The following is a 16343-nucleotide window of genomic DNA, read 5'->3' on the forward strand; positions in this document are numbered from 1 at the left end:
ATTAGTGTAATATTCCATTGTATATATGTGCCACATACAATGGAATATTACTCAGCCATAAAAAGAAACGAAATTGAGCTATTTGTAATGAGGTGGATAGACCTAGAGTCTGTCATACAGAGTGAAATAAGTCAGAAAGAGAAAGACAAATACCGTGTGCTAACACATATATATGGAATTTAAGAAAAAAAATGTCATGAAGAACCTAGGGATAAGACAGGAATAAAGACACAGACCTACTAGAGAATGGACTTGAGGATATGGGGAGGGGGAAGGGTAAGCTGTGACAAAGCGAGAGAGAGGCATGGACATATATACACTACCAAACGTAAGGTAGATAGCTAGTGGGAAGCAGCCGCATAGCACAGGGAGATCAGCTTGGTACTTTGTGACTGCCTGGAGGGGTGGGATAGGGAGGGTGGGAGGGAGGGAGATGCAGGAGGGAAGAGATATGGGAACATATGTATATGTATAACTGATTCACTTTGTTATAAAGCAGAAACTAACACACCATTGTAAAGCAATTATACTCCAATAAAGATGTAAAAAAAAATCTTAAAAAAAAGAATAAATGAAAAAATTTTCATCAAAAAAAAAAGAATAAAAAATAAATAAAAGGGCATTAGTGTTTTGAAGTGAGCATGAAGCCACGTCTTGAAAGAACAGATCCTCAGACACTCTTTTAACCTTTTGGCCTCTGTGGGCAGGAGGGAGGAAGAAACTCCAGTGTTTGTCCTATTTCAGGGGTAAATTAGTGCCTAGATCAAACTGTCCCTCCCCAACATTCAGGATTAAGCTCTTTATCTCTGTTTACATTAACTACCACAGGAAGCCCAGGACTCTAGGGTCCTTCCTCATGCGCATGTGTCTCTGTCCATTTACTTTTCTATCCAGATCCCTTGCCTCTCTCCCGCTTCTTTCACTGGGTTTCTGTTATCCTCACCCTCTTGTCTGAACATTTCCTTCATCTTTTTGTTTAGACTGAAACCAGGCTTTTCACCTCTTGACACCCTTTTCCTCAGCTTTCTCCTGCAGTCTTCTCAGCTGTTGGCTCTTTTTCTTCCCATATCCCTCATATCTCTAGGCCTAGAAGTGGAGACAGAGAATTGCTCCTCATTGCTCTTTTCAGACCCCTCTCTTCCCTTTTCTCTAAACATTCCAGCTCTGAATCTCATCAGACTCTACCTTGTAGTCATCTATAGATCCCCTGGATCATTCCCCCTCATTTCTTTAAGATTTTAGCTCCTAGCTCATGTTCACTTTTTCTAGCACTATTTCTGTGATAATTTATGGAAATTTCATTACCTATGTAGACAATTTTTCTAAAACTCTAGACTTGCCCAATGATCATATCCTCTGTGTTCCCTTGAGGTGTTTGTCCACATGGTTATTTTCTAGACCTTGACGTTACCAATAACTAAAACCCCTTCATAATCTCTTCAGTTTTACAAATTCTGGTCACCACCTTCTGTCCTCCCAAACCACTCCTTCTACCCGAACACCTACAAGCCTTCGTCAATCCCCCTGTTACCTGCATTCCATTAATCCTACCGCTTTTTCATTGGTCTTCAATAGGCCTGTCATTATAATCTCAACTTTGCATATACCCTCAACTCAGCTGACCCATTCCTTTGGCTTTGTCATCCTTGCCTGGTGAAATTCCAGCTCTGGTTAAATCTAACTCTATTATTCATGTCTACTTCTGTATATTTTAATGTAGCTGGAGAAAAACACAGCCATGCTGACTGGTCTCATTTTAAATTCATAATCATGAACCTCAAGAAGGTTAGTGCTGCCTGGCAGTCCTGGTATATTTTCTGGCCCATGCTGTGTTTTATTCCTTCTGTTCTTCAGTCTTGCACCCAACCCCACAATTTTAACTTTCAGAAAATAGAGATAATCAGAGAGAATGTCCACAAGCTCTCATCACCGTATCCACCTAATTTATTGCCTCTGACTGTTGTACTTTACATGTTCTACTTGGTCAGTAAATCCACTTCCCTCTCAATTATTATGAACGTTGTTCCAGAAGTTCTCCCCCTACCCCAGTGCAGCATGTTTTTCTTTATCAAAACAAAACAAAAATTTCCGTCGATCAATAAGTATGCTTTAATTTATTCCGGCTTTAAAAAAAAAAAAAAAAGCTCTCCTGACTTCGCTTGTCCCTCTAGCTCTTACTCTCTTTCTTCACTCCCCTTTACAGTGAAACTCCTTGAAAGAGCTGTCTGTGTGTACTTTCTCTAATTCCTCTTTTCCCATTCTCTCTTAAACCCTTGCCAAGCAGGCTTTGACCCCACCACTCTGCCCACACTGTTGTTGTCAAGATCACTGATGACCTCCATGTTCCTAAGTCTAATGGTCAGGTCTTAGTTATTATCTTATGCTACACATCCGTAGCATTTGGCATATTTGATTACTCCCTCCTTGAAACCTTACCCTATCTGGCTTCTCAGATTTCCTCCCACCATACTGGCTGCTTGTTCAGATGCTCCAGAGTTCAGTCTTCAGGCCTTGCCTTATCATGGTTATTCCCTAAGTGAACTTATCCTGTGTATAATCTTGTCAACTCCCTAATTTGTATCTCCCACCCACAACACTCTTCTAAACTCTAGACATATTCAACTGCTAACTTGACATTCTCACTTGGGTGGCTAATAAAATTCTCAGTCCTAACATGTCCGAAACTGAACTTTTGATCTTCTCGCTCAAACCTGCATCTCCCACAGTCTTCCTCATCTCATTAACTGACAATTCAGTCTGACTTTCTAGGTGCTCAGGCAAAAACTTTAAGTGTAATCCTTGGCTCCTCTGTTCTTTCACACTCCACATCTACTCTGACAGCATATCCAGTTTGATAGTCATTTCAGCTTTAACATTTATCAGGAATCTGAGTGACTCTTACTACCTCCAGAACTCTTGCCCTAGTCCAGGCTTCCATCATCTCTCTGAAGTGACAGCATTTCTAATTATTGAATAGCCTCCTCCCTAGTCTCCCTGCTTTGTTCCCTAGCCCCCTCCACACATTTGTCTGTTTCTAAAGTTGCAACCAGAGCAGTCCTTTTAAAACAAGTCAGTTCATGTCTCTACTTTCTCAAAACTCTCTAATGGCTTCCCAACTCACACCATAAAAATAAAAATCCTTACAATGACCAACAAGGGTCTATACCAGTGTTGTCCAGTGGAAAAATAATGCCAACCACATATGTAATTAAAAATTTCCAGCAACCATGCTATACAAGTAAAAAGAAAACATGAAATTAATTTCAATATATCTAATTTAAACCAGTATATCCAAATATTATTTCAACATGTAATGAGTGTAATGAATTATCAATGAAATTGTTTTACTTTTTTGTATCAAGTCTTCAAAAATCTGATGTGTATTTTACACAATTTTGATACCAAATTTTGGTTGGAAATACTTGATTTGTATTTTGATTGGAAATACTTGATCAGTATTTAGGTTTCATGAAATTTACAGTTGAAAGTAAATTTACATACTTAAATAATTCACAACATTCTTAGAAGTTTTCTAATAACAGAATCCAGTATTAGTTTTTAAATTTTAATTTTAATTAAAGTTTAAAAATTTTAAATTCAGTTTGTAGGCACATTTCAGATGCCCAACAGCCATATGAGACTAGTGGCTATCATATTGGACACCGCAGCTCTTTACCATCTGGCCACTCTTCTCTGACCTCATCTCCTACTGTTTTCTCCTTTGCTCATTCTGCTCCAGCTGTAATGACCTCCTGTTCTTTGATCCCAGCAGACACTTAACATTTCAGAGCCTTTGCATTTGTTGTTCTCTTTGCTTAAAAAGCTTTGCTCCCAGGTAGCTGCATGACTTACTCCTTGACCTTTTTCAGGTCTTTGCTCAAGTGTCACCTTTTAAAGAAATTATCTCTGACCAACTTATTTAATATCTGCACCAATTGCCTTCTCTCTCAAAGTCTTATATTTCAGGCTGCCTTTTGAAAGACGAGAGAAGAGGGCTGAAAGGGGAGAGACTGATCTACAAAGGAAAGCAGTGAAATATGAGAAGTGTCCCATACAAACAACTAAGTAAATTTGTTAAGCAAAAACATAAGAGTAAAATCAGATTGAACAAGTGACTATATCCTCTCAGCTTGCTGCTACCTAGGCAGCTCAGAGGATCATTTTTTGTACATAGGACTGACCCCTTTATAGATGTAAGCTCCTTAAGTGCACTGTTCTGCCTTCACATCCTCTTGTATTTTCTTTGGCACCTAGCATAGAACTTTGACCAAAAGGCAATCTGAACACTTCAATTATTGGCTGCCCATTGATTAGCCTTTTGTGTTTTATATTCTGTGGTTGCCTTTCTACCTTCCTCCCTTCTTTTTCAGTGCCAGCAACTGGTATACTTGCTGATGGTATTTGTGTGTTGGCTTCGCATGCCTTATGGCTGTGGTTGTGACCCTGATTCTTTCCTTGTCTGTTCTCATGCACTCTTATTCATTTTCCAAAACCAACTCCTCTAAGAAATCTTCACTATGTATTCTTCTGTTTTATATTCTAGTAGGGAATATAAACATGTAAACACAGTTACAATAGAATATGAATTCTTGAGGGGAGGGACCATGCCTTACTTTTTTTTTGGCCTTTAATGCCTTCCTCAGTGCCTTGCGTATAGTAGGTACGCAGTGCTTGTTAAATTGAATGAACCAGGCATAGAGCAATAGAGTTGCTTTTAATGGGAGAAATTTATGTTGTTTAAAATAAGGTCTTAAACCCAAGTACCTTTTTAAAAACCACATTGAGAGGCAAGAGATGTAGAGCTGTGGGAGAGTGTGTGGAGAGAAACAGTAAAATCAAAATCTTTTGGGCTTCCCTGGTGGCGCAGTGGTTAAGATTCTGCCTGCCAATGCAGGAGACACAGGTTCGAGCCCTAGTCCAGGAAGATCCCACATGCTGTGGAGCAAGCCCGTGCACCACAACTACTGAGCCTGCGCTCTAGAGCCTGTGAGCCGCAACTACTGAGCCCACAAGCCACAACAACTGAGCCCATGCACTGCAACTACTGAAGCCCACATGCCTAGAGCCCGTGCTCCGCAACGAGAAGCCACCACAATGAGAAGCCCACACACCGCAACGAAGAGTAGCCCCCGCTCACCACACTAGAGAAAGCCCGTGCACAGCAACAAAGACCCAACGCAGCCAAAAATAAATAAATAAATTTATAAAAAAAAAAAAAAAAAAATCTTTCCTTACATAGGAGGGAGTCTAAGAGTCTGAAGTTCTCAGAACTTACCATGTTGGAAAGTCAGGAAAGCACATGTGCTCAAATGGAGTGAGAAGACATATCTGTTTGTATTATAGGAATACTGTTTTCTGTTTTACCCTGGATTTTGCTCTTGTGTATATTGTTTCTTGATATATTTGTACAGTTGTTTGCATCCCTACTTAACATTTGACAGTCTGACATCTGGGTAAAGATCAGCCCTCATTTGTTAACCAGGGGATTGAGAGAGATAATTAAGAGTCCTTCTAACTCTGTGATTCTGTTATTTTGAGGAAACCAGACCCCGTTAGCAAGTACTTAATGGTACCCTATTAGGCACAAGAATTTTCATCAGTTTGGCTTATTTGCTGCCAGTTTGTTCTTTAGAAATGGAGTATGTATTAAAAGTGGGTACTTGAGTTGCCTACAAGGGTATTTTGGTTGCAAGCTCATAATGTGAAAATACACTTTGATTTTGGATTAGCTATATTGTCAGGAAATTTGAGTTTATAGAATTTTTTCCAGAGTTATTTTTGGAGATTCAGAATTTTAAGCTGGCACTGTGTCTTAGCAGTTAACTCTTTTCTGATCAGGGGTTCTGGGTAAACTGGAAAAGTATTTCTTCCTCTCTATAATAATTTATTGCTAATGGGTCATAGTACATGAGCAGCATATTCCAGCAGGCATCAGGAAGAAACAGCAAGGGACAAAAATTCTTTTTTTCTGGTTCTTAAACATGTTCTTTGTTTTAAATAATGTTAAGTATTGAAAATTAAATATAAAAAATAAGTATGCCCCCCAAATAAGTATTACAAGAAATAACATAATAGTGCAAACCCCAAAATACAAATAAAAGGAGGTAAGTGTCTCCCCTGCTCTTCATATTCTAGCTCTCCCTCGTCTGCCCAGCTTTAGCCAGTTCAGACTGGGTAGCTCTTTTGGACCTGATAAATCATCCTAATTCTTAATTTTTTTTCCCTCACAGAAAGTGTGACAACTCCTTTATATTCGTTTTTATTTTTTGCATATGTCTGCTTCCTAGCTGTATAGCTCTCCTCTGCATCACTCTGAGAGTCTTCCTCTTGCACCAAGACTGCCCTTCATAAACTGTTCATGAAGTCCTTACCCTTTTTTCCTTGCTGAGAATCAGATTTTCCCTCCCTTTAGTGGGTATAAACAGAAGCAACATTCCCATGTTTTTTCGTGTGTAGGTGACATCCAACAGTTAATTAAGAAACTTAGCTTGCTTCTCAATACTTAACGCCCAGTTCTTCCATCGGCAGAGCTTGCAGGGCTCACTGCAAAGGTCCCACTGTCTAGTTATGTTTTTAGTGAGAACCGGGTATCTCTTTCTTCCCCATCTTATGTTTTATGTTGTCACAAGATTTTCTCAGATAGATTTAATATAATAAGTATTTATAAAAATTCTAATGCTTCTACCGTAAGTTAGATTATATAGCTGTTTGATGTTATGGGTGATACTGTGAATTTGTGATTTGCACGGCTTCAGATGTCATAATTTTTCCCCCCACTTTCTAGGAAGTAACAGCTAGCAGTCGCCACTATGTTGACAGGCTATTTGACCCTGATCCCCAGAAAGTTCTACAAGGTGTCATGTAAGTAGTATGTATTTAAGAGTCTATCAAAAAGTCTTGTTTGTTTCATGTTTGAATCTGTCAAGTATTATAATTCTGAAAATGCAGGGTTGTAACTTTTTTCTTCTGTTTTGGAAAGACCCCTTGACATTCGTGACTTTAATATGGTACTATAAAGAATCGTCCGTTGGATAGTTAACTGACATGGTTAGCTTCATTTTTTGTAGAATACTTGTTTTACATTTTAAAAAATGTTTACTTTGGAGAATGCTTTTGTGACTTCAATATCCAGCAAAAGTAAGAGAGTAAAACTGATTATCTTTGATAATCGGAAAGGGGGTGGGAGAATAGGTCACCAGGGTTTTGGGCTTCTTGTTTTGCTTTGTTTTTGGTTAACTCATTGACTGTCTTTAAGGTTTGAATTTCCTAGTGATGTTCTAAATACAAGAATTTAGAAAGCACTCATTAGAATATTTAAACTTTTTTTCCCCACATTTTAAATAAACTCTTGATAACCTAAATGCCCTTCTTTTCTCCACAATTGCCTCATGTTTAATGAGAGGAAATATTTTTAAGCAACATACCTGAGGTGATTATTCTTAAAAAAAAAAAAAAAAGTGGGACAAGTGCAATAAGATTGCAAATGATTGAAAGATGAATTCTCTCTCCTAAGAGCAGATTTTCATGCTCTTATCACATTACTTGTAAGAAAGAAGGTCTAGCCTAAGGCGACTGACTCATAGGGTTGGAAACACGGAGCACCCACAGGGCTGAGCTGTGTCCTGGGGAAGGAGGACCCAAAAAAGGTCAGGATGAGATACATTTGGGATAGCAGTGAGGGCACAAATGAGTCCCTTTCTTCTTAACCCTGTTAGTGTTATCAGCGAGATAACATCTTTAGTTTAACTCTTGCTCAACCATGGCAAGGCTAGGATGCGTCCCACTTCCAAAAAAAAAAAGCTCTATAGCAGGGACGTCTTGAGAGTGTGTATTTGTAAAGTAGAGGCAAGATAAGTAAGGCTGCTTGACTCTTCAAATTGAGCTAGAAGGGAAGGTGAGGAGCTGGATGGAGATCCACCTGGGAAACTCGACACCTTCTCTTCACATCTTCTCAGTTTACAGAAACAGGAGATGATATTTCTTGTTTTCTCATTATGTTAACTTTGCCTTTGTCCCCTTAACTGGGAGACTATAATGATTTAATCAGCGCTTTTAAGTCTAGTTTGATTAATACCAGGAAAAGTGGTATTAAATCTGTCTCTTAAATAAATCAGTTTGGGTTGTACCTACACACACAAATTAGTGGAAGAGATAGGTTTAATTTGACATTCTTTCTTAGACAGGCAGACACTCCCCCACACAAAGCTAGACACAGCTTTTGTATATTGCTAATCCTAGATATCACTTAAGATTCCTCAATAAATAGTTCCGCTGGAAATGTCAGACTCATTAAGTATTCAGTAAATGATACAAGATGATGTTATTGTTGTTGTTGTTTTCATTATTACTGCTTCTGTGGCAGTTTAGGAGAAAAGCTAAATTTCTCAGTCAAGGATTCTGCGTGAAAGACTTGTATCTGATGTGAGTAGCTGATTCAAGTGTTGTCACTGTTAGAAATTTCTCATTTACCAAAAAACACTGTAGCTTTTTTAAAGGTGATTAAATATCAAATAAGGCATAAAAAACACTGGGAAGGGTTTCCCTGGTGGCGCAGTGGTTGAGAATCCGCCTGCCGATGCAGGGGACACGGGTTCGTGCCCCAGTCCGGGAAGATCCCACATGCCGCGGTCCGGGAAGATCCCACATGCCGCGGAGCGGCTGGGCCCGTGAGCCATGGCCGTTGAGCCTGCATGTCTGGAGCCTGTGCTCCACAATGGGAGAGGCCACAACAGTGAGAGGCCCGCTACTGCAAAAAAAAAAAAAAAAAAACCACTGGGAAGAGTGTATTATTTCAAACTAGCTATGGTATAGTTTGATAGACTTAGTGCCTCTTAAAAAATTATCAAGTCTAAGACACTTAGCTGTCAGCTAAGAAGATAAGAAAGGTTTGTGTGGAGGGATAGTGGAGTGGAAAGAGCATGGGCTTTCAAGTTGGACAACGGTAGGTTGGATACCTGGTTCTGATACTTCCTAGTAGAGTCCTTTCCTAGTACAGTGCTTGGGCAGGTTATTTGATTTCTTTGAGCGTCAACTTTATCATCTGTAAAGAGAGAGTAATACTGCCCATCTTGCCAAGTGGTTAAGAATTAAGACAAATATAACATTCAGTGCCTGGTATGTTGTGGATACCCACAAATTGGTACTTAAATGGTTAGTAGTTATTGACCCTAATTTAAAACAACTTCAAAAATAAGGTGATTCTTTTCAAAGAAGAGAAAGAAAAACTAAAAAAATGTCAGAGATAAAACAATTCCCACTGAAGGAGAAGAAGAGGGAGAGGAGCTAGAATTCTTGATTCAGACAAGAAAATCTGAGTGATAACACGTTCCAGTAAATGTGATTGCTACTTAAAATACTAAAATCTATTTAGAGTTTGAAACGGACAGATCACCCAAAATCTTTTCACTTTATGGCCTTCTGGGGGCGTGTGTAGTATGATTTGATAAAGCTTTCTTTACCGCAGAGAGAAAAAATTATCCTTTCTGACTTAATTCTTTCCTGAATTTTGTTACTGTCTGAAGATTAATTGTACGTAGTCAATTGAATGAAAAATGAGTTTAATTTTTAACATTTACTTTTAAGTAACCTTGTCTAATACAAGAATAATATAATATTGATAGAGGAAAAGGGGGAGCCAAAATGATGTTTAGGAAAAGAGAATTGACGAATTCTTTCCTTTTATTTAATACACATTACACAGCCACCGTTGAGTCAGTCATACAGAGACCATTACTAGACCAAAAGAGGCAGGTAGAAGGAAGGTGGCCACAGAGTGTAAACAACCAAAGGTAGCCTTCTGGTTTTAGGGAAGGAAAAGACAGAGGCTGAAGTAACCAGCTTTGAATCCAAAATATCCAATTCGAAGGACATAAAAAAGAATTGATGACTAGCTTTAGCTATGAGACAACCAGAGCTCTATCGTTTTTCTAGCAATATTAGTCTGATTTTTCACTAGCAGGAAAAACAAAATCGAAGAAATTAAAGATGAATAATAACTTTTCATCAAGGCCTCTAACTAATCTACTCAGCTGAGTTAGAGCCATAGACCTATGAATAAATATAGGGAACTTCTTTGTAGATAACCCATGTTGTGAAGGACTGTTTTACCTAGTCAGTGAGTATGCCTTTGAAGAATACTATTAAACATCAGAACTGCTTAAGTTTAATTGTTAAAGAATGAGGAGTTATCCTAGAGACAACTTTTTTGTTTATAGTACAATATTTAGCATAAATTTGAATGGTCCTATTATACTAAAGGTTTGAAAACAGAATTAGGTCCTGAAAAGCAAGGTTTCAGATGTGTAACTGAGTAGTTAATGGAGTAAGATAGGAGTCAGATATGAGCAGAGAGAACAGGGCAATCAGCTGTGTAGGTCATAAACTACAGCCTTTGCAACTACAACAGAGAGTAGGTACATCAGATAAACTATACCGTATTGCAAATTTTCAGCTTCCTCTAGTGTGGTGATCTGCGTGTGACTTTAAAAAAACAATTACAGGATGTTTTTGGTGAAGTTACCCTGGTATTAGCTCAACCATGTTAAATTTCATAGTTGCAGAAGAATAACTGTTGAAATGTTTTTGTAGACCTTGAGTTAAAGCTGCTTAAATATTGTGCTTTTTTTAACATACCTAAATTAGAGCACCTGAATCTGGTTTTGACGTTAGTGATTCTCCGTGAAAAAAATAAACAGATATCCCCCTGTGGCCTTACGTTGATATTCCCTATGTTGAAAGGCAAAAGATGATACAAGCAAATGTGGCTGGCTTTGTAGTTTCAAAGTTGAATCAAACTAGAAAACTAGATTGGCTCTTTCTGGTAAACTAAGGCAGGCAGTTGTGGATACTGTAGAATTGTGTGGTTTCACCAAGTATCAATTTTTAAGAAGTGTCTTCTGAAGTATTTTAATATACTGATGAAATAAGTTCATTTTGGTAATGGTTTTGGTACTTCATTCTCTGGTTGCAAGCAAATATATACCTCTGGTTTCAGTAGAATATAGGCACTTTCCATTTTCTTGCATGTCCTAAAGATATGAGCTCCCATAAAATGAAGCCTCTGGCTTTTGGAAATTTTAAATTAAGGATAAGTTTTAGGCTAATTCAAAAGAAATGTCCTGTTAGTTACTTTCAGAAGTGTTACAGGTAAACATAAGTGAAGATGACCTTAATACCAAATGAAATGGAGTGATTCTGAGAGTTACTTGTTTAAAACTTTGTATTCTGAGACAGGTTAGTCTGGTTAAAAGGGTAGCAAGATTTTCCAGAAATTGTTAGATCAGATTGACATAGTTTTGTGTACAGATATATAAGCTGTTTATATATGTATGTGATACTAACTTTGAACATCAAAAATAGCTGAATATTTGTATGCATATCTGTATATATATCTTTTCATATTTATAAGCCACTTAACTGTATGCTTCCATATTCATAATGTTCTAACACATTTCTGATGTTCTTTGGAATGATTACATATATTAAAAATATTTATTAATGTACTGTAAAAATATTTTACATTTATTAGTGCAGTTATTACATTGCACTTTTCATTTTTGGAGAATGTAAGGTGATTTGTAATCAGCTGATAACTCTGATAAAACAGAGTTAAGTACAACTCCTAAACTAGTGTTTATAAAAATCGGAACTGTATCTGACGCTACCCTACATTCCAGAAATCTACACCTCAGGGTAATTTGTTGATAAGAATGAACTAAATTACTGTCAATTCTCAGTTCTGTTCAATTTATACATATAGTAGGTGCACAATAATTGCCTAAGTTGACTTGAAGTTCACTGTAAATCTCTCAAGTACCTGCTGAATCAAAGCCTTATGTTAAAAGTAACTTTAGTTTGAATAATAGATCATCATTATCTACTTCTTTTAAAATTGGCAATTCACATATGATGATGGTGATTTTGATTGGAATATGAATAATCTCATTCCTTAACCATGCTGGGTATTAGAAACTTATTGTACTTGGATGTTTGGATGTTACATTTTCCAAAAAGAACATCATAATAATTATTATTACAGGGTCAGAGCAGTGATTAAGTTTGTAATTTTCCAAGTCCAAATAATTTTGTTAAGTTGTTTACCCTGTTGCCTTATTATAGCTACCCACAAATACGTATTTCTTCCTTATGTCTTATGAAAAGTGAGTTTTCATAAGTAGGTCAGACGTTAGACTGTACTTTTCCATATCTACTGTACTCTTTGGCTACTTAATGCTAATTAGACCAAGAATGAATGTGTAGTATTCCAAATAAGAGCTGCTTCAGGTAAGTGAAGAGTCATACTGGTTCAAAATGAAAATGACATCATTGATCTTTAGCTTCTGGCCCCAGCCTTCAATGACTTTAAAGATAATTTTCTATTTTTAGATGATAATTAGGTTTTCAGTTAAAATTTATGGTGTCTTGACTGTTTAGGAATAATATGCTCATACCTGATTGACTTAGACTTTGTTTCTCCAACAGGTCTAGGTTCCAATTATTATTTTTTTTACTTTTCCTACTATTTTAATGACAAAGTGTGGTGTTTACTTTCTCTCTTGGTTTTGATCACAAATCATAATACTCTGATTTAGACATATGCTGTAGTAGGCACTGCACATCTCGTTTTTATATTCAAGACCTTTTTCTCTACCACACTAAAAATTAAACTCCTTCAGAGCAAAGAAAGGAAGTAGAAAGGTTAACCTCCATGTAAAAGTGGGTGCATTTTGAGTCCATTTATTACTGGGCAAATTTAAGGTTCTAGCTAGATTTTAGCCGAAAATGTTCTCTGCCAAATGCATTTTTGTAACATCTTAATATCGACTCCTCTATTCCCATCCTCAAGGAGTAGACTATCCCCAAGGCTTACATTTTAGCTTTTCTACCCAGATATTCGTATCTCATCTCAAAGATAATTCAGTATGTATAAATTCAAGATAGATCCTTGTCTTGCTAAGGGATTTATTCTCCAAACTTCCTAGTGTTCTCTGCACCCAGGCACCCAGACTTGAAGTAGTCACTCAAGACATGTCACATATCACATTTCCTGTACCTGTCAAACCTATCAAATCATCTTGTTAACTGCTTCCTTAAAATGTCCTCTCTATTAATGGTTCCTATGCTGCTACTTAGTCTCATATAACCAGATACCTGGATGGATTGAGTAGTTTTTTAAACAAACATTTATTGAGTGCCTATCAGGTGCTAGGTAGGCATTGTGCTAGTATGGGAGTATATAAGAGTGAATAATTAGTCACTGCTCTGGGAGATCCAAAAGTCTAATGCAGGAGTCAGATAACTAAAGAGACAGTTCACTGTAGTTTGATTAGTGAATACTGTGATAATGATAAGCACAGAGGGTCTTGGGACCACAGAGGAAGGGCATCAGCCGTTTAGTTGCCTCTCAACTCTAGAATTATCTGTATTCCAGTCCATTCCACATTCAGTTTATCTTCCATTGTCATTGCTTCCTTCATGTCCTTTTTCTGATCAAAAACATGATTTCTCCTTAATCCATCCCCCTTTAGTTTGTCTCTTCTCCCTTTCACTTTCCTAACTTTGTTCCATGCTTAATGTTCCACCTTAAAAGGAACCTTCTTTTCAATCTTGGCTCCTGGTACTGCCCCAGAAGTATGCCATATTCATTTCCAGTATGGTTCCTTTTGCCCTCCTCATCCGCTTATTCAAATCCTAGCCATTTTCTAAGGTCTATCTTAGTTCCTACCATTGCTTCAAAACCTGTGAAGCTTGTCTTATCATCTACTTTTCTCAGCCCTATAAGCACACTATTTATAATATACACTGCCTTACATTGTTAGTGTTATTTTTGTCATCTCAAAAAGATTGTAAACTCTTCAGATCAGACATCTCATTATGTGATGCTTTTGTATCCTTCATAGAGCCTAGCACAGTGCTGAGCTCAAAAAGTAATTGTTGAATTTCAGTAGTATGTTAGTAGGGCATTCCACCCCCTCCAATATTAAGGATTGATGGACATGAGATTGAGATTATATATTTCTTTGATCTACTGGGAAAAGGATGTCTTTGCCTAAAAGATATGCTTTTATTTTGCATAAAAATGTAAATTGAAAGACAGGAGGAAAAAGGAAATTCATTTACTAAATTCTTTTGTCTTTTCTCTGAATGCCTGATATCACTGGAGGTAATGGAAAAAACACTTGGCATAAGGGACATGGGTTGAGACTGGCTCTGTCATTTATTGTGGAGCTTTGAGAAGAGCCCAAACCCAAGTCTTAGCTTCCTCATCTGTAAAATGGGGTTAATATTACTCAAGATTGTGGTGAAGATTAAATAATGGGTATGGAATGCTTTGTGAACTTCAAAGCAATGTGTAAACCCTGCCTAGTTTTGTTGTGCTCCCATCTTGATAGTTGTGAGTTTGTATTTTACAAAAATACGGATTTCTATATGGTATGTTTTGTGATCCATTGATAGTAACTTCTCTGATATTTCCAGGTCAGACTGGTTTCTTGCCTCTGAAGAGGAGACAGACTTCTTTCCTAAAAAAGTAATGAGTATGTTATGATACAGGCCACTAGGAGGGATACCTAACCCAGACTTGGGAGTTGTCAGGGCATGCTTCCTGGAGGATGACACTGACATAGAAGCTCAGACCTGAAAGATGAGTAAAATTGGCCAGGGAATGATATAAGGGAGGGAATAATAAGGAAATGAAAGAGAGAGAAAATAGCTACACTCTGGGAACTGAAAGAAGCTTCATTTGGCTGGCTCTGAAATTGAATCTTACCCTGTACTTAGATCTGCTAAAAATGAGTATATGTATTCATTATTGTCTCTTTCGATTTTAACTCTTTCATAGAGATGATCTTCTGGTACAACTGAATAGAATTTATTTGCAGGGCGTTAACATCTCTTCCTTGTCTAGTATAGATATATTTTACTTATTAGAGCCAGAGCAAGAATTGTTTTCTTTACACATTGATCCATTTTATTAATTGTGTTCTCTTTAGCCTGCGATTACTCTATAACTACCAGCTGCCTCCTTCGTGTCCTTTTTGCAAACTATTAGGAGAACTGGAAAGTTGGTTTTGGAGTTTTTGTTTGCTTTTGTCTATAAAAACATTTACTCTGGCATGGTTTGAGGTATTTGGGTTGTGTTTATAAGGTGGGGACACCTCATTTCTGCTTCGTTTAGGAAGAATGGGGAGAAATCTGAGAAAATGTTAGGGTTGGGAATTCCAGAATAGAGAGAACCTCCAGAATGGCACCTGGCATAAATAAACCCTCAGTAGATAGACAGCTACTGGACAAATGAATGTACTGTGTTGGTATAGGCAGAACACATTAAGAGAAAAGAAGAAGATGAAAGAAGATGACAGACTGCTAGGTTAGGGTCTATAAGCTGACAATTGGGAAGCAGGTCTCTAAGAAAACAGCAGACATCCATAAGGAGGCAGGAGCTTAGATGTACAATTTATCATCAACTATGCTTTGCTCAGGGAAGCTTCAGTATCACATAATTTTATAATCATGTATCAGAACTTGGTTAAAACCTTAGTAAACTTCATTCAGCTTAGTCCTCATAAACAAAAAATACTCCTGCTGATCCCCTATAAACCATATGGAAGATCTGAGGGATATTTACAGAGAGAGAGGTAAGGACCTGAAAAATAGACCACCCTCAAGCACTGAGCTGAAGGAAGAAGACTAACAGGTACAGTGTTTGGCTCAAGACTTGTGAAAATGCTATTCAAAAATTTGTGGGGAGAATCAGCTTTCAGCAGACCACTACGTCATAGCAGCATTTTTCTGTAATAATTGAAGAAGGTAATTAAGGAGAGGGGTATTATAATTATTGTTACCAGGGTTTTCAATGCCAGTGAAATTGGTTGGTACTGGAAACACAAGCTGACGATAACATTTAGTCACTGATTTTCTTAATAACTCCCCCCCACCCCCACTTTCTACTCGTGTTTTTCTATAAGATCATGGTTTGCCAGTTACAGAACTTTTTCAGAATTGTAACTTTCATGGTCAGCAAAAAATTCCTGTATACTGTAGAGCTCTGCTGCCTAAAAGAGAAGTCAAAGAGATCTCAGTAAGTAATTAGGGGAATGTATTTTGGAATATGAAAAAAAGATAATTTATAATGTTTCAATATGTAAGTGCTTAGGGGTGACCATGTTAATGAGGTATGAACGCAAGAGCAGAAACTATGGACTGATGTCGGTATGGTATTGATGACCCATATACCATGAGTGCCACTGATCTGATTTTCCAAAGTGAAATAACTTTTAATGAAAAGTATAGTCTCGAGCAGAAGCTAGAAGAACTACAATCCTGCAGCCTGTGGAACAAAAACC

General features: G+C 37.5%; 1 protein-coding gene across 5 annotated transcripts in view; it reads left to right on the forward strand.

The window, feature by feature from the left end:
* ARMC8 (armadillo repeat containing 8) overlaps window positions 1-16343 on the forward strand; it is a 107455-nt gene that overhangs the window by 14519 nt on the left and 76593 nt on the right. For 4 of the 5 annotated variants that reach the window (XR_003429727.1, XM_027091715.1, XM_027091712.1 and 1 more), the window contains exon 2: window positions 6785-6861. The exons of the other annotated variant lie outside the window; for it this stretch is intronic. Coding sequence is in view for 3 of the 4 variants with exons in the window: in XM_027091715.1 (XP_026947516.1) it covers window positions 6785-6861 (77 nt within the window). In the remaining variant the exon portion in view is untranslated. The remainder of the gene's footprint in view (window positions 1-6784; window positions 6862-16343) is intronic. 5 annotated transcript variants of the gene reach the window in all.

The sequence above is a fragment of the Aethalodelphis obliquidens genome, unplaced genomic scaffold, assembly GCF_003676395.1.
Source record: "Aethalodelphis obliquidens isolate GAN/ISIS:26980383/991018 unplaced genomic scaffold, ASM367639v1 scaffold72, whole genome shotgun sequence".
NCBI lineage: Eukaryota > Metazoa > Chordata > Mammalia > Artiodactyla > Delphinidae > Aethalodelphis > Aethalodelphis obliquidens.